We start from the raw sequence: 26,491 nt of genomic DNA on the forward strand, positions 1-26,491 counted from the left end.
AAAGTAAATGACTTTGATAGCCCAAACCAAAACTGACTATTACTATGCCAACCAGCTACCAAATAGCCTGCAGTCATAGCTGCTGTTTTTCAGTGTTACAAATGTCTATCCTTCAATGCTGTTGCTGTCTGAACATATGCAACTTACATTCAGACAGTGAAAGTATTAAAGAGATGAGTGTCTATCACAGAAACACACCAGATATGGCTATTGTCAGTTTGGCCACTGGTAGCTGAAGGGTTGCTTATTTTTGGTATAGCTATTAGCTGCATAATTGACACAAATCACCACTGCTGTTATTCTGTATTATTTATTCTTCTTTTTAACTGCAGCCACTGTCTGAAAGTACTGCATATATCCAGACACCAGTGGCATTTAAACAGAACCATACAGGAGAAAACAAAAGGGGAAGCATGAACCACTATATACTGTGGAAGTGCCCATATGTGCATGCTGAATACATACACAGTACAAATTTTAGACATCCCCTTTTTGAAGACACCACGGAGAAGCACTAAAGTCCATTTATACAATGGCATTATTTAGAACAGGTAATGTTTTTTTCTTAAACAGTGTTATTGTGCAATAGAAATATTCCACAACTGGGCATGAATAATTCTGGATTTACCCACAGCTGGCTTTGCCTGATCATGGGCTATATCTTTATGATCAACCCACACAAAATGAGGGTAAAGTCAGCATTACCCCACTGCTACAAGTTCTAGATTGTTACTAAAATATCTTTGATACCATAACATCTAGAAGCTGTGATATAATGACCTCCTATACACATCCTTGTTAAGACCTACCATTGAATATAAAAATGCTTTCTGTCACTATATCAGTATATATTTTTCACTGGTTGAATGAGTACAGTGGCGTATCAGTAGGATATAGAAGAGCTTCAGAGACTCTTGTTGTCTGATTTCCATATTCAGTGAGAGATAGATTAGTTAGGGAAAATATCGTGCAAAATCTTTCTCACTAATCCATCCATCTACAACCTCCTTTTCCCAATTTTGCACATGAGGTCAGGGTGCCACTTTACCAGTGACAATCATCTAGAGCCAAGGTTCACACCACCAGGTAGCTAGCCCTGCCAAGTATGTTCCTGTATACCATACATTCACACCTATGGCCAATTTAGAGGGTCCAATCCACCTACTGAATATCTTTGGAATATAATAGGAAACTAGACCTTCCAGAGAAAATCCAGATGAACACAAGGAGGACATGCAGACTCTACACAAAAGGTACCCCAGCTTAGAAATGAACTGGAGAACCTCTTGTTTTGAGGCAACAATGCTACCCACTGCACCACTGTGCTGCCCATCAATGATCTGGAATTATATAACACTTCTAGAGTTATTAGAAAATGATGGCCATTGCTAAAATATTAGTTAAGGGCTGAATAAAGGAGAGGGAGGCAACTGGCAACACACATACCAGGTATGTTAAGTGACCTTTGTCACCAATGATGGTAAGTCATAAAAGCCCTCTCTCTAGCTAACCTAGCATTTTCTGCATTGCTGCTAGTAGTACTGATTCTTGTTTCTTATCCCAAAGCCAGACTAGATATGTTGCTACATCCCAAGGTACAATGTATAATGTGACACATGCAGGCTGACCTTAGGCTGATAAAAATCAAATGGAAAAGTACTGACAGCTTCTGTGATACAGTCTGTACATCTAAAGTCATCACACATTACTGAATATTGTAAAATGTGTGTGTGTGTGTGTGTGTGTGTGTGTGTGTGTGTGTGTGTGTGTGTGTGTGTGTGTGTGTGTGTGTGTGTGTGCCTTTTATTTGCTCTCTTGACCGTTGTATGGTACAGAGGGAGACCATTCTTTACCATATAGTTCTGATTAAGTCAAAATTATTTCAGTGGAAACTGTATATATTGCTATGACCTCCTGCATTATGGAATATATGTGTAGTTATGCTTCTCTTTGGTTTAGTTAAGTGAATAGTGCATTTTATAATAAACTTTTCCTCAGATCAAATGTTTCAGAATTTCTGCCTTCCCCTCATTCAGCTATTACAGGTACATCTCACACCATATGATGACCTTTTACTCTATTAACAACAATAATTTACACTGTTGCCATGCTTAAATCACATTTCTATGGACAACCTCAAATGTCCACCCATGATGACTTATTCTGAGATCATGTTGCGTGCTGATTGGGCAACAGTCAGAGACAGAAGGGCTTATCTTTCAATAATGAATGTGGAGAAGCTGTCATTTTTCAAAATAAGCTACCACATTTGAGAACTGTGTATTGTCTTAAATGTATAACTGGACCACCGTATTGAGATATACTACCACTGAACATAATAAGGGGTGACGTTGAAGGAGAAAGAATCTCTTATCACTAGTAACCAATTCCCTTCTAGATATGCTTAATTCAAATGATGTTTACTGTTTATAGTAATATCTTTCTGAGCAATATGTCAAACATGTCAGTGTGTATCATGCTCAAAGAGGGGTTTTCATATTTCTCAACCACACATCTTTGCATGGCTAATGCCTTTAAGTGTTCTCAAGTCCAAGCATATCTGCACAATTTTGCATGTTAAAAATAGTCACAACTTGATACTTGTCCTTCCAATCAAGCACTTTCACATACTTTGCAAATTAAAAATGACAGTGCCTCATTTAGATCATTACTGTTTACCAGTTGTGGTACAAGGAAACATGCATATCTCTTTCATAAAACAAAATAATGGATTAGCGAGGAACTTGGGGAGTAGATGTTGTGATGCCCACCATTGTTACCAATATGTGATGGCCACCAATATTTGACATCCCCATACTGGGTCAGTAATCATGGAGCCTGAATCCTCAACACTGACACTGGAGAAGGACATGCACTTGGGATACAAATGGATACACTCAGTATTTCCAGATGCAGACCTCTCTGCATCAAGTACAATTTCCTTAGGAGCACACTGGGAACACACTCAGCCCATGATCTGGATGTCTCTATATCTGTCTCCCTCCAGGTCCCCAGTAAGACTCCCCACTGGTACAGCTGTAGGGTTAGGTCCTCAGCCGATTGTCCAAGCCAATCCTCCAGCACCCTCTCAGTGAACCCAGTGCTTCGTGTCCCTGCCCCAAGTAGCTAACATACACACAGTGAGCAATTTGATTTGCACACACACACACACACACACACACACACACACACACACACACACACACCTGGGAAAGGATGGCACATGTTTACTAGGTATGCTCCCTTCTGCCCAGACTATAAGGTAGTTATCACCTCCACCAGACACTCTCCAATCAGCTACTCTAAGACCCTTAACAAAGGGTGCCCAAAATGACTAGGCCTTCTGGAGTGGCCCACATAATGTCACCAAACAAATATAAGTACTCTCAAAGGCTAGATACTTTCTTTAAGGACCAGCCGCAATAAAAGTTTTAAATACATTTAATAATGAATAATAAAAGAGAATGAAAATGCTGAATATATATATATATATATATATATATATATATATATATTTGTGTGTGTGTGTGTGTGTGTGTGCGTGTGTGTGTGTGTGTGTGTGTGTGTGTGTGTGTGTGTGTGTGTGTGTGTGTGTGTGTGTGTGTGTGTGTGTGTGTGTGTGTGTGTGTGTGTGTGCGTGTGTGTGTGTATATATACACAGTAAACAACTGAGTTCAAATCACAGAAAATATCGAAATTAACACTGATGGAAGACTCATACAAATAAAGAAAAACACTCTCTAAATTAAACTTCACTATAATCACCACTGAATCTAAAAGAATTGTTGTCCCTAGTTAAGTTACTTACTACCACAAGGCAAGTTGCTGTGGGTGAGGGGCTTTCTAGTCAGCCTTCCCAAACAGAATACTCTATACTCCAAGATTTCTCTTTTTAATATCTAAAATATAATTCCCAAGAGAGCTGGCAGAATGACCTCATCTGGTCACCTGACTCTAGGTTCTCACATTTTTTCCCTTTGAAGCTCAGACAGGAATTTAGCACAGACGGCCACAATACACATCCAAATGTTTATGGCAGTGTCTGGGGCCTCCCCTCTTTTTACTGAGCTAAGTCTTTTACCCAGACTTATCATCTCCTGTCCTATTCAGCACTGTGTTATGAAGTTTTAATGGTTTAATAGCTTATCTACTTTTCCCTTATTTTTCTTAAAGTAAGCTAGCTGGTACATTTAATTCAGTTTCAATAATACATGTACATTTCTTTTCATTTCAGCAGGGTACACTGTTGATACATTTTAACACAAGCAAACCTCACAAATAGATTTTCCGCACAAGCATCTGTACAAAGCAGTTTGATTTACAAATGGCATACAGTTCTAATACATTTGTAACACAAGCATCTTGTAGAAATCAGTTTGATATTCAAAGGGCATATCATTCTTTGCAAAACTCCAGCTGGCTATGCTAGCACTTGCCCATATCATCACAGATGTAAAAATATTAAACAGGGACAAAATAAAATCCCCCTGGCTCCCCCTCCTTCAGATGACCCAGGTTACAGGCTGTCCATCCTTTCTTCTGATTTGGAACAGCATATTCAAGAAATGGTGCATCTAGTACAGAACCCTTCTGTACATCATGCTACCCACAAAATCAAAAAGTGGCAAAAATCTGTCACTCAGGGAAACCTATTTAATATTCTAAAATGTGAATGCCAACTAGACAAAGATGCAACCTGAAAATTCCATTTTGTACTCACAAATTCTTTTTTAGTGCCTCCCAATCCACATCCATCCACGACTCCTTTATTCCCATTTTTGCACACATGGGCTTGGGGTGTCACTTCAATAGTGACAATCATCTAGAGCTAAGGTTCACACCGCCATGTGGCTAGCCCTGCCATGGCAGTTCTTCCACACCACACACTTGCAAGCACACTCACACCTATGGCTAATTTAGAGTGTCCAATCCACCTACTGCATGTGTTTGGAATGTGGGAGGAAAACCCACATGAAGACAGGGAGAACATGCAGACTTCACACAAGGGCACCCCAGCTGAGATTCAAACCTGTGAACCTCTTGCTGTGAAGTGACAACACTATCTACTGTGCCAACCTGCCCCTCAACCTACCTAACATTTAAAAATGGACACATCTTTCAAAATGTTGCCCCCCGCAGTTAATAAATAAATAAATAAATAAATAAATATATATATATATATATATATATATATATATATATATATATATATATATATATATAATATCATTTTCATTGGTTCCCCTAAAAGTACTAAAGGTATTGTTTTTAGGTTAGCAATCCTCTCTGTAAGCAAGTTATATATCTGCTGTTAGAGGCATTACTTTAGATAATTGTAGACTTAATATAGCCTGAAAAAAGCTAAAATGTTTCTGAGTGATGCAAGAAAAAATGTACACTGTAGAGTACAGAGTATGCCTGGCTATACCTTTGCAACTCCACAATATTACTCGCAGAAAACAGTTGGTAACCACATTGAAATATGAGTCAATAGGCCTACCAAAACAAAGAAAAAACACTAATACAACTGACATTTTCCTTTCGCTACAGTCCAGAAAAAAGGAAAAGAACAACTCATGACTGAAAATACTAGACAGTATTTTTTCTAACACGACTAAATTAAAAAGTAAGCAGTACTGTATCACTTACACACTCTTAAAATAACTACAAAAAAATCACATAATCATGTTTAAAAATACTCTATCAAGATACAGTTGTCCCACAACTATATAACTAATACCTACAGAAAACAATTTCAAAAAGTATTATACAATGACTTTTCATTAGTATTTAAAAATTGTGTGCACTGACTGGCCAGCCCAACCAGCTTAACTATTGTAAATTGGGCATATACCAATACCAATAGAAGAAAGTCTGGACACTAAAGTACCATTGAGTGGCCAGACTTTTCTATTGATATATCCTACAGAGGGGAGACCAAATGCAAGAAAAATCTGGTATGGTCTGCAAAACTAAAGAAACAGAAACATATCTAATTTTCCTTGTATTTCAGCACTGCCCCTTCTTAAATCTTGGCACATTGTCATACCTCTGAAGTGTCCGAATCTTTGGAGAATGTCCAGATTTTTGCCTCATATTGAAAAAAATACAGAGATTCTTTTTTCTCTGTGGTTTCTGTTAAACAGCACTGATGTGCTGTGCAAGTGTGGGAAAGTAAGTCCCATACACATGTGCAGTACACCAAAAATGTGGAAGAACAAGAAAACAATGTAGCGGAACACTATAGCACCATTATACAAAGATATTATTTAAGAAAGATAAGCAATTTCGTTCTTAAATAGTATCATTGTATAATAGCAATAACCCTCGACTGGGTGTGGGTAAATCTGGATTTGCCCACAGTTGACTTTGCTTGATCACACCATATGTGTTCACTATGGTTCTTGCATATTTCTTTGCAAATGTTATTAGATCCAGAAGAATTAATACAGGAGGAATGTTACTGTGCACATGCATATCGTCCATGTCAACTGTTCAGATTTTCACAGAATGCCAAGATTTTTGCCTCATACTTTTGGTGTGTTCCTCATAAAATTTCTGGTTTCTGGCAATCACTGAGGATTGAAGTCACTAAATAATGACATACATTTGAGTTACAAATGTCATATCCTTCATAAAATGCATGTTTATAGAAACTCTTATTCTAACAACTTTCTAAATTTATAAATGCAGTATTTACAATGTATCCCTCTTTTTGGGTCCTTGTCCCCCATTCTTAGGCTTTCTCCAGATTTCTTGCAGTACGAGGTACAGGCATGGATCCAGATGAACACTCCTCTGCTATAGATGTTAACCTAGTAAACAGCATCTTTATTGAAAAGCGTGACATATGTTTATGGATCCAGTTCATTTTGTCAACAGCTAACTTATTCGGCACAGGTTTAAGTTAAGCTGCCAATAACATGAATCCATCAGAAAACTAACAAGACAAGGCACAAATATTTGACTTGTCAACTAAATAATTAACAAGATGCAAGTCCAAAAGTAATATTTTTTGCAAGGGAGTACGCCCCCTGCATCTCCCCATGAGGTGCACTGCAATTCTCACCCTCTACTACACAGCACACACATACACATATATACATATACATATACACTAACATTTTGCTTGCACTATCATGGAGAAGAGTCTGAAGTTCACTTTCTCCATAGAAAAATGTTTCCCATAATTTGTCACAGAGGTTGATGAAACTGAACCCAGTGACTTTCAACACTAGATCAGAAGATCACTTGATGAAAAAACTTAACTACTTAGTTTCAACAAGCTGTACCTTAAACAGTCTAAGCTGGGAGTACAGCATTTATAATTTGATGTTGATGCACTCTGAGAATTTTTACATCGTATCTAACATTATTAAGGGTTGCAGATACATTTCATCAAGGGTTACAGGTTAACCATCCTGGGTTTGAGTAAGCAGTAGCTACTAGTGTAGTATGCCTTAACATCTGCCATATGTTGTCGAAATATGTGATTTGTTTTGACGGACTTCACTTTGTTTGTTGTTGTTCATGTCATTAAAAAAAATTATCAACACCAAGTCAAAATAAATAATTTCTTTGAACATTGATTTTGACATACCCCATATATGCAGAAAATAAATTGTAAGTACTTCTGTGTGGATAGAAGGTATTACACTTGTGTTAGTAAAATTATCTGTTTCACAGACTGTAATTGAGCTGCAGTTTACTGATGTGCTATCCTTTGACAGTGAAAGGGAAGTGTGTCTCTTTAAGAAAGATTCTACTGTTGTTATCAAAACAAGCTCTGTTTACAGTGAAGGAGCAATCAAGTTGTACATCTTCACTGAAAGCCTTCAACATTGTACTGGGGCAGGCATTAGCTTTATTGCAGTCATTAGTGGCCATTTTGCTTCCGTGAATTTCCAAAAAAAAAAACAAGATGTAGTGATGGAGAAATGCTACCTTTCAGACAGAAACAAACAGTACATGATCTCAGAGAATGCCCAAGGGTGAACTTGTATGATGTAATTCACTGGAGAACAAGATCCAAGAAAAAAGCTCCATGGATTTGTCCTGCCCTTCTCAGTAGAGGAAATGCAAGACTTTGACTGTGGTATGTACAAGCAACTTTCTATTGTAATTTAATGTAAAAAAAATATTTATATTTATAGTTGTTGGATGCTTTATATTCTGCCTTAGCATGCTATTAAAGTATTACTGATTTAACAAATACTGCACTTCTGCAGAAAAGTTGACTTTACGTGCTTTTTAAAATTGCTTAAAAGAGTGCATTCATTCTTCCTACTTCTTTCGTAACAAAAGTACAGGAAGTCTACCACTCCAAGGCATAAAAACACTGGGAAGAGACCAAACTCCGGCTGCAGCGTTCAGCTGCCAGAGCCTTGGAGTCCTAGAGTCTGACATGTTGCGCTACTCACATACTATTAGGTGCTGGGAAGAAACTGCTTAACTGCAACAGATACACTTAGCAGAAGATTTATCTTTGATATGGCAGAAGGAAGTTGAGGGGCATTATCTCCACGCCATGCCATTCAAGCAGACATTGTAGACTTCAAAGCAAAGTGCTTAAGAGGTAGAAATGTTTACATAATGTGCTGTTCAACATTTTATACGGCACTTCCTCTCAGTACTTTATAAATGCACATACACTCGCATCCAGTTACAGACTGCCTTTAGGATCTGTTGTACAGTAACCCCTTGGTCATAAGGCTTATGGAGTGGCACATTTTAAAGCATGTGGTACTCAGCAGTTTATAAATTATTCCCTTACACTACAGGAAAAGAAAAAGGAAGAGATCTCAAAAGAGTTGGCAGGTTAGTGTTGCATTTTGCCTGCCCCGCCCACAAAAGGATCATGAACATATGCAACAAATGTCAAACAGCTTTGTGAGCCTTTATAGCAAGTCTGTAGATCTTTTTGTGATTCTGTGTCCAACAGCAAATACATCTGACTGCCTGAGTTTTAAATCTATGATCCTTAAGTAATTAGTGTCAGTACTGCCTCACATAAGGACCCGCGGTGGTGGTGCTGTGGTAGCGTTGTTGCCTCACAGTAAGACGCTGTCCGGTTCGATTCTCAGCTAGAGCGTCTTCTGCATGGAGACATGCATGAATGGGCATACCTTTGTTGAAGGTTGTGTGTCAGGGCTGGTAACTCGGCACATAAAAATCAACTACCAATCATTAGCGGACCGGAGTTCCGCTGTGGCGACCCCTAACCGGGAAAAGCCGAAAGAAGACTACTACTGCCTCACACAAGGACAAATAGTAGGACTGCACTCTAATATTCATGGAGATACCTATGTAGAATGTTTCTTTGAGCTGCACAAAACCTAAACTCCAAATAATTTTCCTGCATCACAGTCAGGACTAACTCTCCTGCTGGTGCAGGGGTCATTTCAGCCAAACAGCATTTTCAACATGAATTATAATAATTTTGACAAATGTATGGCTAAATGGATATATTTGCTTTTTTCTGTTTTTATGTTTAACTGCAGTAAAAGAACAACATGAGACAGATACCTTTATGGAGGTGTTGGCTCATAACTGGTCATTGTAATGTGAAGATGTTTGTACTGTTCAGTTGCTTTCTGCATATACAAAGGTCTCACAAGGGCAATGAAGGGCTTTTGTGGATGAGGTAAGATGAAAAGCAAGACAAGGATGAGGAGGCATTTTCAGCCTGAGTAGTCATCAACTGCAGGGGGCAACTACAGCCAAGAAAAAAGTTATATTTTGCTGTTGCTCTTTCTGAAGGTAGTTAGGATATTCTTTGATAGTGAGACTCATCTTATTTCTAATGTCTGCTTTGATGGATCTGAAGAAGTTTAAATGTAGAAACTGGATGAAAGGGCTTGACTAATTATTTAATTTAAATATTTGGTTTAAAGTTAGCTGGTCTGTCTTCTCTTAGCTGCGGATAGCAGTTTGGTTTAACTAGTTTGTCATTTGTGTTGGCATAACTTTGGTAATGTCTGGTTTTAAAATGGGTTATAAAGGCAGCCTTCCTCCCTTTTTCTTTTATTGTTCCTAACTACTGTACATTCTCAGACTAAACTTGAGGCCTGCAGTAGAGTTATGCAAGGTGCCGGCATGCCTTCTGCCACCCTGATAGTTGCCTGCTCCTATTGGAAGCTCAACTTCTAACCTGTGCTAAGAATCTCCCTGAAGCAGTATTGTCAGTGCCCCCCCCCCCAACTGCTGAGGAAGACAAGCAAGTTTCAGCTGCTCCTTTCAAACCCCCCACCAGTCCTCAGTTATCAAACTACTACTCAAATCTTGTTTAGCTGCTGGAAATGAGGTGGGTCTCCTAATACAAAGTTACTATCCTGGCCACTTTCTTCCTCTTTCCCTTCTAATCCCATGACATGCATATTTGTACTACCGTGATATGAGTACATTTCTGCCTTTACACCTGTAGTGTACCTATATGTGCATTAAATTCAAATGAGTAGCCTTTACGTCCCAGTTCTTGCTTGAAAATGATATCACATCAGGATCCTTTCTGTGCAATCTCCCTGAGAAAAGTAATCAGCATTTAGAAGTTCTACTTCTGTCTCTGCCTCACCTACTGTACTGGTTTCTTGATCCTGTTCTTGAACTCGGGTCACAGTGACACAATCAAACACCATGCTTCTGTGACATAAGACTATTCATTCAAAGATCTTTCATTCTAACCTTTTTAGATTCTGAATATAATTTTGTATGAGCTAAGTACCCCCAAGGACTGTAGTAAGTTTGAATTGTGTGGTAGTATGGATCAACAGGGTTGACACCGGTGGCAACCTACCTGCAGAATTCAGCAGTGCTACTGAGGTTATTATGCACAATCTGCATGTTTTCTGCTAAACAGCTGACTTAGTCCAAACACAATAAAAGTCACATGTTTGGAACGGTGTGATCTTGCAGCCAGTGCAGTCAGAATTTATCTCCTCTTTCAAAGAGTTCTGCACCTAATAAAAACAAGTTTTATTTAAAGAGACCTCTCACAAAAGTTATGGCAAAAGAAACAGTACTTAAAAGAGTCCCACTGACTACTCATTTTTTTTCTTACAGCTATAAAACGCTTTTCAGTCTCCCTTAATATTAAATATTTCACATATTCAAGTTAACTTATATCTATTGATGGGAAACAGCAAATTTACTCTAGGACTGCCCCCTGTACTACTAATGTAGGCAGCTCCTAAATGCTTTATCCAATGCATGGGTCCCCTCGAATTATCTATGGTATATCCCCAGCTGTTCTTGTTAGGGGTAATATATAATTATTGACCATAGGATGGGTAAGGCCAATCTCTAACCAAATGGGATGAGTTAATTTAAGCACAAAAAGAGAAACTGGCTAGGCTTTAGATGACCTGCGAGAGCAGCAAACCTATATGAAGCAAAAATCTGGACATTCTGTGAAAATTGTGACAGTTCAGAGGCATGTACAAAAGTGCCAGAATCTTCTTATGATAAAATGGCAAAAGGGATCTTGTATGTTACTAGAAACCTTTCCCAGTGCTGGAACGACAGAAACCCAGTAACATAAGAAATGAAGGTGAACTATACAAAACTCAAGTAAAACTTACACAAGGCACATGCTTACCCAGAGATTTAAAAGACATGCTAGCACACAAACAAACAAGGAAAAAAAAACAGAAGAGGAAAGGCACTTAAGTAAGGACATCAGCACAAGAAAATTGTAAGCTCTAAATGCAAAGTAAACAAATTAAGATTTCTTAACCAGTTTCTCTCATGGGGAATAAAAACTTAAAAAGGGAGTTCTCAAGACGCTCGTAACACAGCAGAAAAACTAAAACTGAAGGATACATTCGTCCAAAACTACCTTTTTAGAGGAAGATGTAAAAATTTCAACGGAGTTTGTTTGGGAGAGGAAACTACACATTCCATTTGAAGACACACTAGTGAAGAAAGAAATCATAACTAATAGATTTACAGGCAAGCCACATAAACTTAAACAAAAGCATAACTAGAAGATGACACTTTAAGCACAGCAAGAAATAACATGACTGGTTTTAGGGGATGAAATGTTCCCATTGTTTCTTACTTCTACTTTGAGTTAAAAGCTAATGTCTTATTTAGCGTAATTAATGATAAGGAGGACATTCTACATTCGTTGTTAGTGCCAAAACCTTATACGACACTAGTAACGAAGTTAGCCCATTGTCACATGTTAGCAGGTCACATACGGTTTGGGGGAAAAATAAACAAAACAAGACCGTAGCAGGATTTTATTAGAAAGGTATAACAAAAGAAATAGAATATTTCCCTGCTTCTTGCCTAACATATCAGAAAACTGCACACCATCCTGGAATTAAAAGTCCATTGATTCCTATTCATATTATAGAAGTACCTTTTGAGCGCATTGTGACTGACATTGTGTGGCCGTTACTGAAATCTAGCAATTGGTATCAGTATGCACTGCTAATCATGGGCTGTGCTACACAATTTGCAGTAAATGTACCATTATGCAAGACTAATTCCAAGTCTATTGCCAGAGAACTGGTACCCTTATTCTCTACGGAGGGTATTCCTAAAGAGATACTTCATGATCAAGGTTTAGTAGTTAAAAATATCAGTGCACTACCAGCAGACTGATGGTTTAGTAGAAAAGTCCATTAAAACACTGAAATCCATGTTAACAAATGGTGAAGATGGTCAGAACTAGGACCAGCTGTTACCCTATTTGAGATAGAAGTTCCACAAGCTTCAATTGCTTTTACCTCATTTGAACTTTTGTATGACATGCATCCCAGAGGTCTGTTGGATATTGTTAAAGAGACTTGGGAAGAAAAGGAAGCACCAGTTAAAAGTACAATAGAACATTATATTAGTTTACTGGATATTTTAAAGCTGGTTAGGACCATAGTAAAGGAATAAAGCTCAACAGAGGAAACAACAATTCTATAATAAGAATGTCTAATTTAGGTAATTTAATCCATGGAAACAGCTACTAGTATTAATACCCTCCATGGAGAAAAAAGTTCTGGATAATTGGCAAAGTACTTATGAGGTAATTGAAAAACTAAACGACATAAATTAGAAAGTTAGACAACTTGAAAACTGAAACAGCAAATATATCATATTAATGTAGTAAAGCCGTGAAACAAATAAATGGTTCTGTGATTAGCTTGAAGCTGAAATTCATACAGAAATGACCAGCAAATCTCTACTTGAAGTACAGCTGGAAGAATCCCTGTCAAAAGTACAAACACAGGAAACGAGAGGTTCTTTTAAAAATAAAGGATTTCTCTGAGAAATCTTTAGGAAAACTAAAGGGATAACCTGGAGGGAAGGCTAGTCTGAAACTTTACTGAGTACCACAATCACAGAAACAATTAGTAAGAGAAGAAATTCAAAAATGTGCAAATTAAGAGTAAAAGAAGAGTTACAGAGTGAACGGAGAAGCTGATACTACTAGTTCCTAATCCTGGTAGAAGTATCAGATTCTTTAATGACTTTGGAAAACTGAATATCGTTTCAAGGTTTGATATCTCTCCCATGCCAATAACTAATGAACTAATAGAAAAATCTAAGAAAAACAAGATACCTAAAATGTTAGACTTAACAAAGCAGTACTGGCAGAGATAATTTCCCCTCTGCTAAAACAAAAACAGTTTTTCTTATCTGTGATTGTTTATTTCATTACAAGGTGCTCCTATTTGGCTTATATGGCGCTCTGGACACCTTTCAAAGACTGACAGAATGTTGAAGCTGCACTCATGATGTGCCTGTTCAGAGGACTAGAAGTCGTATTCCAAGTGCAGGTTATGTTAGAATCTATAGTACAGGAAGACGTAGCCGTGAATGCTAAAAAAGAATAAACTGGGCATGAAGGAAGCAAAATGTTTGAAATACTGTCTAAGAAGGGGGTGGTAGAAAAAATGGAGGTTTTATATATATATATATATATATAAGCTATATTCTTCATTAAGGAAAGCTGAATGCTTTCCTTGGACTAACGGAAAAGATAAAGACACCGGAACTCAGAAGTGATTTAATACCTTTTATTGGACCATATTTTCTGTAGTCCATATTTCTAGTACTTATTAAGTAGCCAAGCACTGATCTATTTGAGCAATACGATGTACTTATTCTAATAACAAAATTTTATTTATTGAGAGACTTATGCAGAAACAAATTACAGAAACAGAAAAAAATGTGATTTTTCTCCTTAACAGGTAATTCTAGTATTGAATATATATGGAAGACATTTTTATGGAGAGACTTTTGACATAAACATAAAAGAGATTGGCAAAGCTTGATTTTGTCATATTATGAAAAAGCACAGTCTTAAAATGTTAAGTTGTGATGACCATTTACATTCTTTTAATATTACTGGGAAAGAAATGTCACCATCTGTTAAGAGTGGCACTCTGAAGTGTTAATACTGATGGTGCACTGAAGGTTACAGTGCCACGTGCCACATAAGGCAATAAGCATTAAGTCTATGGGCTGGTGCACAGTTTAATGTCTTCCGAGAAGCATACACAAAAATTATTTGCATCAAACAGAGATCTTACAAAATGTTCTAAACCCAGAACCATTGCAGAATAATACAGATTTTATGGAAGTTACTGCAGGAGTCATGAGTGCTTCCCCCCACTTTTTGTCAAGTGACAGTTCTCCAAAGTTCATCAGATGAGATGAACTGGTCAAAATTTCAGCTCAAACAAGCTCATTCAGCTCCATTTGGGGATACTTTACTACCACAACCCCTTACCTATATGTACTGATTCAGTGATCACATAACCCCGCTGCAAACAGAAAAGCCCTACCAGTTTGAATCACTTCTGGGTCATTATAGTATACCCACACTGACAGTGATTTCCTATAATAACTGGAGATTAGGCAGTTGCACATCAATTGATAAATTTCAAATCATCCACTTTACACTCATCCAAATGTAGGCAAACTGTGATGAATACAGTCTGGAAGTGTTACAGTGCTGAACATATTAGCAGAGAGTCGTTTGTTTCAAAGAAGCCTTGCTGAGGCATTAAGAGATGGACTTCCATGTAACATCTGTAATCAAACATATAAAAGGTTTGTTTTTAAAAATATTTAACATGAGTGAAGGTACTGCACATTACAGGAGTTATGGTAGTATCTGCAAATGGCCCGTGATCAAAACTGCAGTAGAATGTGATGGAATGCAGTTGATTGCAGTACTGACATGATAAATCTAAATCCAAACAGAAGCAAACATGTTTTCACTGTAGCAAGATATTTCCTAATGCTAGTGATAGTTTGTCAGAGAAAATGACTGCAAAAAACTGTACACTGCCACATTGAATATGCAGAGTGAACAGTGATAAGAAGGCATGCAGTGAGTGAAGAGTACAGACAAATGAGGTTACTAATGTGCATAATGTGCATAATATGATTGATACAGATAGTGAAAATGTCTCAATGCAAATAAAAATGGATGCAGAATCTAGAAATTTGGAAAACCAAATTTGCTATGTTAGTTAGGAAGGGTGGTTCATAGGTTCACAGGTGTTTACTAGGCAAATGACCACAAGGGCCTTTTTAAGCCTAGCCATGCATCCCAAATCTGTGACAAGTTCTGATACCTTGATAAGTGTAAGCGTGGGCCTGGGAGATTAACCATTTACAGGTTATCTGTGTCCATTGAAGACATAGGTGCCAAACCAGGGATGAATTTCAGGTTTCTCATCTAATTGTCCAAGTTGCACTTGAATTGGTTTAAGGAGGAACTCTGCTTCACATGGATGAGGAGCCTATTCCATAGACAGGGTAGTCTCTGGGATACATACTTATCTCTTCAGCAGGTCCTATTTATATCACAGGCAAGGTTTACGTCTTTAGAATGGGTAATTCTGGTGCTGTTTGTTTTGTGGATATGCAGGAGGTCCATCAGTGTGAGGTCTGACAATGCCCTGTATGCCAGCCATAGATCTCCCCTCAAAAGCCTGTTGGAGACAGAATACAGGGATAGGGCCTTGAGGCAGTCTTCATAGGATATTTTACTTGCGCCCTATATTCTTTTAGTGAAGAACCTCTGTGGACATTCCAATTGTTGGATATGCCTGGCTGGGTACATGCCAAAGGGGGCATTGTACTCAATGATAGGTCTGATGAATGCTGAATACAGTGGAACAATGACTTCCTTGGACTTAGATGCCATACCTTTGTTTATAAGTTGCAAAACATAGAGTAATTTCCTCACCACTGTAGATACGTGTGGTCAAAGGCAAGATTACTATCTAAGTGTGTCCCTAAATCCTTGACTACTGGGTCAACTAGTTAAGACGTGTGTTGTCAATATGATAGTCACCAGGGATAGATGACTTCCCAAGGGATACTATTATGCATTTCTTGGCATTTAGTTTTAGTCCATGACTCTGACACCAGTTATTTGTCTGTGTCAGCTCCCCCCAGAGAACATTTGTCTCAGTGTGAGATTCAATGACAGCTCCTAATTTACAATCATCTGAGAAGTAAATGCCAAAAAGGAGCTGTTCAAGGAGTGATCCCTGAGGGACTGCACTTGTGACTGGCCCCTTTGTGGAGATGGACTCCCCAGTTCTAACTTCCTGGGTCCTGTCTGTCAGCCAGTTGGCAATCTACCGGGTGTCATGCAGGTTAGTACCTAACCACTTACGTTTGTCAACAATGCCCAAGTAGGGTATTGTATCAAATGCCTTGGCCAGGTCAAGGTAGGCAGTGTGAACAAGTTTGTCCTCATTCATTGCTTTGGTGACCTTTTCAAAGAAGTCCACCAGGTTGAGTAGGCATGATCTGCTCTTGACAAAACCAAACTGGGTTGGGTCCAGTGTCTGGAGGTTTACTATATCTCTATTGATCATCTCCATGATAATTATTTCCATGGCTTTACATATAAGACTAGTGAGACTTATGGGTCTATAGTTTGCAGGGTCTGTAGATAGCCCACCTTTGTGCAGAGGGATGACTGTTGCCTTTTTCCATTCATGAGGGATGAAGCTATTTGGAGGCTACAGTTAAATAGTAATTCCAGAGGCCCTGATAGGTAATGTTTCATGCTATTTAGAAGGCATCCTAGGATATTGTCTGGGCCCATTGATGCAGTGTTCTTGGTTTTAGACAGAGCATTAAGAACCTGTTCCACGGTGATATGAATGGGAGTTATATTTGATGATATTTCCTGAGGGAAGGTTGAGGGGAAGAGGGAGGGGTAACAGTGGAGATAAATTTATCAGCCAAGAGGTTTGCTATATCTTCTGGCACAGTATAGGTGGCTCCATTTACAATGAGTTCTGCACACAATTGGTATTTCTATTCATTACATATCTGTTTGCTGATGCTGAGGCCTTCAAGGTTGACAGATGTAATTTTTTAATGGAAGTTTCTATAGTCAATGATTACATTTTTAATGACATGCTGTTACCTCAGTGAAGCCCACTCCATGGTGGAGTAGCTGTGCCCACACAAGAAAAATAAAATAATAGTTATTTTTAGATATTGCTGACCTGGTAGGTGTCAACAAATTGGATGACTGCAAAATATTTTAAGATAGATAGCCATATATAATTTTGAGAGTTCATAATTTGACTGAAGAAGACAAAATGTGGTAAAGGTGAAACTGAGAATGTGAATAGCTACACAAATAGAACGTTTTTTTTTTTTTATTTCTGTTGATATCTGTAAAGAAATATTCTCAAACATACCAGTGGAAAAAATAGAGGTGCTGTTAAACAAGACTGCAGAGATGTATTATGGTAAACCAGAACTGCCAGAATGTTATTGTGTAAAGGAGGCTGCATTGTTTGGCAGGGAATGGATATAGAAATTGCCATCTTATGGTGCTGCTTGGATAACAAGCTCAGAGTAAGCTAATCTTATGGTGCAGCTTGGATAACACGCTCTGACTGATGTCATATTATGGTGCAGCTTGGATAACAAGCTCTGAGTGATTTCACTGACAACACCAATGTGACCTTTATCAGTACTTCCTTTGATGAGTCTGATATTCTTCACTGACTTACCTCAAGAGTATGGTACCACTACTGGGGTCACTCCCAAAATCTGTCATATACGTTGTCTCTTATGCAGCAGAAGCCATATTGCTATGGTTTTGGTGTGATCACTGACAACAAAACAAGGAATGATATGAAAAGAACATGTGTGGCTGTGGTACATTTAGAATGATCACCAGCCCAGCACAGGAATTATCTGTGGCAGCAGGGCTACCATAACATTCCTTAGAGGGAAGTAGTCTAATCTCAGAGATTTTGCCCAATTGTACTCCTGTGGAGGCAGTCAGTGGTCATCTGTGCCTCTTTTTGCAAATTTGGCTGGCCATCATATAGGACAAGTGGATAAGGATAGTGACATCCAAAAGCTATTCAATTCTCTTCCTCATCCTTCCTTAGCCCATTCCCAGATGTCTCACCCTGTCAAAAGTGTTTGGTAAGAAAAGAGGTGCTAAACTTCATAAAGAAAAGATCCATCCTTTATATCCCACCACACTAAAAAAAGTAATCACCCTGAGTTCTTTTTGGTACACTGACAGACAAAAGACCTGAAGTCCATTGTGACTGGAGTGGCCTTAGTTAATTTATTCACAAAGAAAACTTCTGAATGTCGCAATGCATTCTGTCCTTCCCTGTCTGTCAGAAGACAAAGGGATGTGCTTTTCGAACCTCCAAGACACCGGCCTACACATAGTAATTGAGAAAGACTTCCGGAAGTTTCTGTGCTTCTGGGATGTAGCTATCTATTGTTGATTCTGCTTTCTTTCATTTAGTGTCACCTTATCCCTCAGAGTGTTCACCAAATGTATGCCCATAGCTGCAGCAAACTAGATGTCGTAAGGGGTGAAGGTGTTTCCTTACCTGGATGACTGGCTTCTAGGTGCTCCAACATGAAACAGAATAATTCCTGCTTGGAAGGCTCTTATGAACCTTTTCCTGTCTTTAGGAATTACAGTGAACACAGCAAAGTCCCAGTTTCAACCTTCTTAACAGTGGCCTTTATAAGATGCATCATGAACACTCTGTCATGCAAAGCCCATCTTACCATGGTCATGATCCGTCCATTGCAAAATCTTAGATTGCATGGTTATTCAGTCCCAGAGAGAGACAGCGCTTCTTTGAATACAATTATTTAGTGCAGTGGCAACAGCTGTATGCATAGTTCGTTTTGCCACATTGTACATCAGAGTTTTAGAATGGTAGCCATTTGAAATGTTGAGACCCTCTAGAGGGAGTCCCAAAACAAGGAGAATGAATGGCTGAAACATGGACTTACATATACTGAGTTCAAGATGGCCATTCCTTGGGATACTCCCTTTTCTCTGAGGAATGATGATTTCAGAGTTGGTATATATAAGGTTGGGGTATGGAGGAGTTGGACCCCACAACAAGGGGGCATGGATGTTTGCTCCCTTGCAAAAAAGAAGTTTAAAGGCAAAGAGCAATCTTTGAGGTTCAGTCTTTTCCTTTTTCCGGCTTATCGGCACTCGGCATTTCGAGTGACAACATTTCAATTGTGTGCCTTGTAGAATACATCTTAAAAGTTCAGTGATACCAGTTAGCAAGATCCTATAGTAAATCACATAATGATTTCCAGGGCTTTCAGATTACATCCCAAATTGTAGCTTCATACTCTAAACCTAATTCTGTGCAGTCCATTACTGACCCCCATCTCCTCTTATAGCAACCATCATGGATGCCTTTGCCCTAGGGTGGGGGAGTGCACTGTAAAAGACAGGTGTAGGGTCACAATCAGAGGCATTAATATTCTGGAAATTAGGCTGTTGCACACTGTAGACTCTTTAGGATTCCTTGACTTAGTGTGCTGTAGCCATCCACACCAATGACATAGCAGGGTTTTGATATATTAACAAGTAGGAGGGTATTTGCTCCTATCCCCTCTGTTGAGAAGTGATGTGTTTAGGAGTGGGCTTTGTTAACAGGGCATTTTCTGGTTGCGAGCACTTTCTTTAGGATCCCAGTTCTCTAGTAAGTAGGCTGCTCACCAATTCCTGTCAAGAGGTAGCTCAGCCAATCAGTATCATAGAAGCTCTCTCATCATTTGGGGATGCCTTGCTGTGACCTCTTTGCAACCTCAATCAACACCAAATGTAACAATTTATTTTCTGTCACTCCTCCTCTGAGGGAATATCCTAGGGATGCTGCTGTTGAGAAATGGCGCCCAGAACTCCTTTTCACTTTTCTCCTAATTCATCTTATTATAAAGAAAGCCAAGCAGAAAAATTCCAAAGTCATTCTCAAATCCCCATTTTAGCCCAAACAAGTGTAATTTCCTATGTTCAGGCTACATCTTCTGGAGAAGCCTCCAAGTCTAAGACCCTTCACATCCCCCCTGACCTATTCTTCCAGCAAATGTCACCAGGATTTCTACTCATATCATCTAACAGTATAATTTTTTTAGGTCTAGTAATGGCCAAAATCAAATACTTATCTCTGGCAGAGGCAGAATAGTAGAAAAACATGCAAGAGTGAATTGAGATATGGTCCAACATTTTGAAGGCTGTTCTATTGACAGACCATTTCTCAGCAGCTGCCTGTTGACATACAAACTTCCTGATGGTGCTGGCCTGTCAACTTCAGCCTCATCAGTGAAACATATGGGAGCATGCTCCCCAATCTCAGGAAGGACTAGTGCCTCCTCAAAAATTTCAGGAAAGAAGGCATTCCTTTCTGCTTGCTGCTAACCAACTACTTACATACCAAAGGAAAATAGCATGCAAAAGAACAATTCACACATGCTGCATCCCTCACTGTCACCCAGAGACACTATATTCTCATTTGTGTGACCTTACTCACAAGAGACTTATACCTCCTCAAACGTTTCAAGACAGAAATGTCTGGAAGATATGATGTCTTCTGCCTACTGTTCACAAAGTACTCGCAATTCACAAAGAAAAAGACAAAAAGCAACATCCGCACACAAACATACAAACACACCTCGAACTCCCTAAACCTTTATCCCACACTGGCTTGTACACACTCACTTTAAAAGGGAATTAATTGCACCTCCTCAAAATTTTCAAGGCAGAAAATTTCTGAAGAGGTAATCCCTTCTGCCTAGGTTTGCTTAGAAAACAGAATACCATCTGCAACCCCATCCCCACAAAAGCACAATACTCCCCTAAACAATGACACAGCACAAGACCAATAAGTGTAAAATGTTACTCTGCTGAAGTTGTAGCATAGAGCTATATATATATATATATATATATATATATATATATATATATATTTGTAAATACATATAGCTATCTATATGTATCAATCTATATCTAGATATATATGTAACCTTTGAAAGCTATCCAGTGGTCAGTTTATCAAGACTGTTTTAGCCAATCTTAAGTTTTCAAAAATGCAACATGCCAGTATGGGATATTATCCAAGTTGCTGTTATCAGTAATAGCAGACACATGGATTGCCTGCACACTTTGCTATAAATACACCAGGATACTTTACTGCCAAAATGATGGACTTGCTTCCAACTGTGTTTTGTATTCATTACCAGTGTATTGTTTAAGAATGACAGTTTGCTGGCAGTGATGCATTGTTACAGGGCTTTTCATTTTTCTTTGCAGTAGTGTGACCATGCAGCTAATATATATAACCGTGGGATGTGTGGGGGTGAAACACCCGATGTTGTGGATGTGGAGCATATCATTCCCCATGTGAAAGCATATTATTGTGTTTTTGTTTTTTTTTTGTTTGTTTTTTTTTTTTGGTATATGCTGTTCAAGGAAGTGACTTTTGATATTGTGCATTTTCAGTGAATGCATTTCAATGAGAACTCAGCCAGATAAACATTTTTTAAATAAGTGCTTTTGCAGGGGAGTAGGTCCTCTGCATACCAGCACCCCCAAACTTATATATACCAACTGTAATGTAACACAAATAGAAAAAAAAAATAGCGATGATTTAAAAAAAAGGAAGTGTTGCAAATGTACACTCAAAAATTGCATTAGCAGTGACTTCCTATGGAAAATAGTGATTGGCAAGTTCTGCTTTGGTTAGCTGAATTCATCCAGAAAGAACCTCATCCAGTCTGCACTTGACAAATGTTGATTTCAGAAAAGCTTCTCTAAAAAAAGTCTTTTTTGCTGAATTGTTGTAGTCCACTGTTACTGATGCTGTGTGTAATCATAAACTTTGTATAAAAAAAGGCTAGACAGATATATTAATGAAACAAAACAGGTCGAATAACTGGCAGACAAAGGTATAATATGTTTAAGATTGGGGGTGGAAGAGTTGTTCTGTACATAGAGTAATAATTACGATAAAAATGAACTAAACAAACATCGGACTGAAACAGAAATAGTTCCAATAGATATATAATGCATATTATGTTCTTGCTCTATCATTTGTTCTACAAGAGTACTCTCCTTAATGGCTCCTTTGTAGGGTGTACCTTTTTCAGTCAGTTTGTTCGATAAACTCTCATGTTCATGTATGTTATCACACCTACAATGATGCATGTTTTGATGTAATGCATCAGCTTCATACTTGCACACATCTCCAGAGCATGCCACAACACCTACATTACTAACCATGTGATGTAGGAATATTTATTTGTCTGATTTATAGGAAATTTCAACAGCTCAGTTGACGGAAGAAACACTCATTCATAGGAGGATGTGGGATCAGAGTTACTCCAGACCCATCAGTTAAGGTCTTGTCATGATTTTACGGCATCACTTATTGCTTACATTTAAGACCCTCCCAATGCTGAGTTGCAGAGTACTTCCAAACATAGCTTAATTCTTTCAGCTACAGACAGGGCAGTAATACTAGAAGATGTGCAGTGAAAACCAGCAGGCTGCACAACAAATGAAGATAGTCTCTAAGAAATCACTGGGGTTGGCCATTCCTCTGGTGGAGGGAATTCTGACTGCAGCATTTGGCAGTGGATATTTAGCCATCCAATTACAAAAGATAACACAGTTGACAATCCACTTAGAATGTGTTGCCTTGGCAATCTGCAGCACCTCTACCACAAAGATTAGACACATTCTAGCTCTGCTGTAGAAACAGTTAACCAGCCCAGTATGGATCAAAATCTTCCTGACCTCTTCCTTACTAACACTGCACATGCTTGCACTGCTCCTATAACAACCTCATCTGATCAAATCCAGTCACAAGCCAGTAATCTTTCACTTGAAGAATCTAAACCCTCCACAATGAACATCTCTGAATTCAGGGACATAAATAAGGCAAAATGATTAAAACTATATGAGGAAGCCTGCACTGATGACAGAGAGAGAGAGAGAGAGAGAGAGATAAAACCCTGACTACAGCCCAAGTGATCTGACTCTGACTAACAGCTCAAGAACTTGACAGCTTAGTCAGGAAAGATGAACATGTTCATGTTGGGGGAGAAACAGTAGTTCACACCCAGCTCACACCACTCATTTGATGACAGGGCCCAGGCTCAAGAATGGAGTCTCATCATGATGTAGAAAGCTGATGCAGGGAAAACATGGAAATACCCCCCCTGCGAAGCCAGGGATTGTAGCCCTTGCTGGTGATCGTTGGTGAGCATGCATATGTGGACAAGTGACCCATGCAGTGATGCAAGTGCTAATATCACCACCAAGGGTTGGATTAGGCCATAAACATGGAAGAATATCTAATTTCCGGGATGCCAGAGAGAGCACAATGAACTGCTTGCATAAAAGCCCCCTTGGACAATGTATACCTGATTGAGGTCAGCAGACGTGGGACAATTATGACAAAAGAAATTTATGGGTAAACTCTCAAAATTCAGCTGCAAGATTTACAGCCCCCATGTAGCCTGAGCTATTACTTATGCTTAATAAATTTACTATGATCTAACAAACATATTCAATCAAGCAATCCCAATTAGAGACAGCTATATTAGGAACATAGAAATAAGCCAACATGGTGGAATGCCAGCATTAATAAGCTCTATAATAAAAGAAAAAAGCTAATTAAAGTATATAATAGAATATAACCTACCCATTTTCGTTAAATGCATCAAACATTCAAAAAGAAAAATAACACAAGTAATGCTCTGAATGAATTCAAAATGGTATTACACACTCCAGCCCAAAAGGTATTACTTATTCACTTGCAGATAAATTTAGTGTTTACTTCACCCCAGAAACAGTCATTAAAGTTGCACAAATTCCTAAGTCGGTTTGTCCTACCAAGATTGTAATAGAATTTGTCATAACTGCACTCTCTAAAGATAAAAATACTGCCTATATGAATCCTGATAATATATCTGGTTGCTTAATCAACATTGGCAAATATATAATCTATGAACCCCTCCTAACCCATCCTGAAAACTAACCATAGGCACAGGGTATGTTTCTGAGGTATGGAAAACGATGCCATTATGTCACTGCATAAACTGGGCCCTGCGCTTATCCCTGGAAGTATAGAGTCATTAGCCTAACAAGTTTGATTTGTAAATATGGAACAAACTATGCCTGATTCCATAAGGTCTTATAAAAATATTGCTGTAGAACTGTAACAATATGGTTTTGCCTATGGGAAATCATGTCTACTAACTATAGTATTTCTTTGAGTGACTTTGCTGAAGCTGTACAGGTGTCATGCAGTTCATACATAATACCTGAATCTGGCCAAGGCCTTTAACACTATTCCCTATGTTGGAATTGTAAATGAGCTTAAAGGCCTAAATTTAGACCCTTATGTTGTAAGATGTGTAGAAAATTGGTTGACAGATAGAATTTACATAGTTAACATCTTAAGAGCCACCTTAGAAAGCAAAAATGTGACTATGGGGCATTTCTTCTCTTCAACAACTACTTCTCAGATCTTCAAACCATTAACTTTGGCACTTTAGAAATGGGCTTTAATTAAATCCAAGGAGGTGTAGCATTCTGGCCTTTGGGAAACAAATTTCAACATTGCTTACAGTGTGGACACCACATCATTCCAGATGAATACGGGTTTCAGAGAGCTTGGCACCTTTACAGACAACTCCCAGTTCTTTGAACACCATGTATCAACAGTAGTAGGGAAATCCTTCTATCTAACCCAGTTAATAATCCATTGTGTCTCATCCAGGCCAAAAGAAGTGTCTGGGAACACTCAAAATCAACTGACATGCTCTTGGGTACCAAACAAAGATTTGTCAATGCCACACCAATGTCAATCTCAGATTATACAGGAATAACGTTACCAATAGTAACTTAACAAAGATATCTTGGCCTAGTCATAGACCAGATCCTCTCTTTTTTATCACACTGAAGCTCAGTGCTATGCAATACTAAACCAGTTAAAAACAGTATATAAAATTTCCTACTTTCTCACAACATCCACAAGGCAAGCAATTACTATTAATGTACTCCTGCTAAGGTTAGAATATACATTACCAGTTACAATGTTACTTCCTCCTCTGAACACAAACATTCTGCAAAAATATGAAAGCAAAATGTTAAGATTTATCCTCTTAAGCACCAGTACTTTACAACCTTAAGTAAGGTTAACTGTTTACCTATCTCAGAAAGAACTACTTTCCTTCCAAACTCTTACATTCAAACTTCTACATCAAGGCTATTGTCCCCACTTAAGAATATACATATTATTTATTTTATTTTATTTTTATTCTTTTCCTTACATTATGCTATTGTATTACTCTTATATATTGTTACTTGATATTGTACCTATGGAGCTTTTCTCCCCAGGACTCCATTGAAAATGGGTTCACTTGGCCCAATGGACCATCCTGGCAAACAAACTTCAAATAAATAAATAAATAAAAATAAGAACACCACCATGAAAAAGGAAAATACTGACCCTTATCTGTGGATTAAAAACAAGACCCCACATTCTATGTGGTTGTCACTGCCACTGGACCAACAAAACATATGTGGAAAGTTAGGTAACTGGTTTCCCCAACAGCAGTTGCTTCTCCTTTCATCTAGGAAACCACCATGATGGTAATTTTTGAATACACAAGCAGAGAATGCAAACAACTAATTAACCTAGTATTGTATTAATAACTCAATGAGCAAGGAAAACACTGACATTGTCGGGGATAAAACCAAGAACCCACTGCTTTCCACGCAGTTATCACTCTCACTGGACCAACAAGGAGTCTCTAGACAATTAAATGCCTGGTTCCTCCCAATGGCAGTTGATTACCCTTTCATCTAGGAAACCACCATGATTGTGATTTTGAACAGCAAACGTAATGCATAAAAAACAGTTAATCAAGTATTGTTTTAACTCAATGGGAACGGAAAACATTTACCTTCGCCTACAGATTGAACACAGGACACCTCACAATCAGTGTGCATGCCACTGCCACTGGACCAATAAGACGTTTCTGGACAGTTAGGTACCTGAGTTCCCCCCAAAGCACCTGTTTGTCCTTTCATCTAGGAAACTTGAGCAAGCAAGCATATAGTGCAGAGCAGCTATTTAAATTAACCTAGTAGTGTATTTACAAGTCAATGATTAAAGAAAACAGTGACCCTTCTGTGGGTCATGTTAAT

The 26,491-nt window shown here is 38.4% G+C and overlaps 1 protein-coding gene across 1 annotated transcript in view; it reads left to right on the forward strand.

Moving 5' to 3' along the window:
- The first annotated feature begins 7,832 nt into the window (after window positions 1-7,832).
- The window catches only part of PDE9A (phosphodiesterase 9A), an 851,735-nt gene continuing 833,076 nt past the window's right edge, over window positions 7,833-26,491 (forward strand). The window contains exon 1 of the mRNA XM_044072227.1: window positions 7,833-8,095. Within this exon, the coding sequence (XP_043928162.1) occupies window positions 8,077-8,095 (19 nt within the window). The 5' untranslated portion in view covers window positions 7,833-8,076. The remainder of the gene's footprint in view (window positions 8,096-26,491) is intronic.

The sequence above is a fragment of the Protopterus annectens genome, chromosome 5.part0, assembly GCF_019279795.1.
Source record: "Protopterus annectens isolate FY-2018-M chromosome 5.part0, PAN1.0, whole genome shotgun sequence".
Classification (NCBI taxonomy): domain Eukaryota; kingdom Metazoa; phylum Chordata; order Ceratodontiformes; family Protopteridae; genus Protopterus; species Protopterus annectens.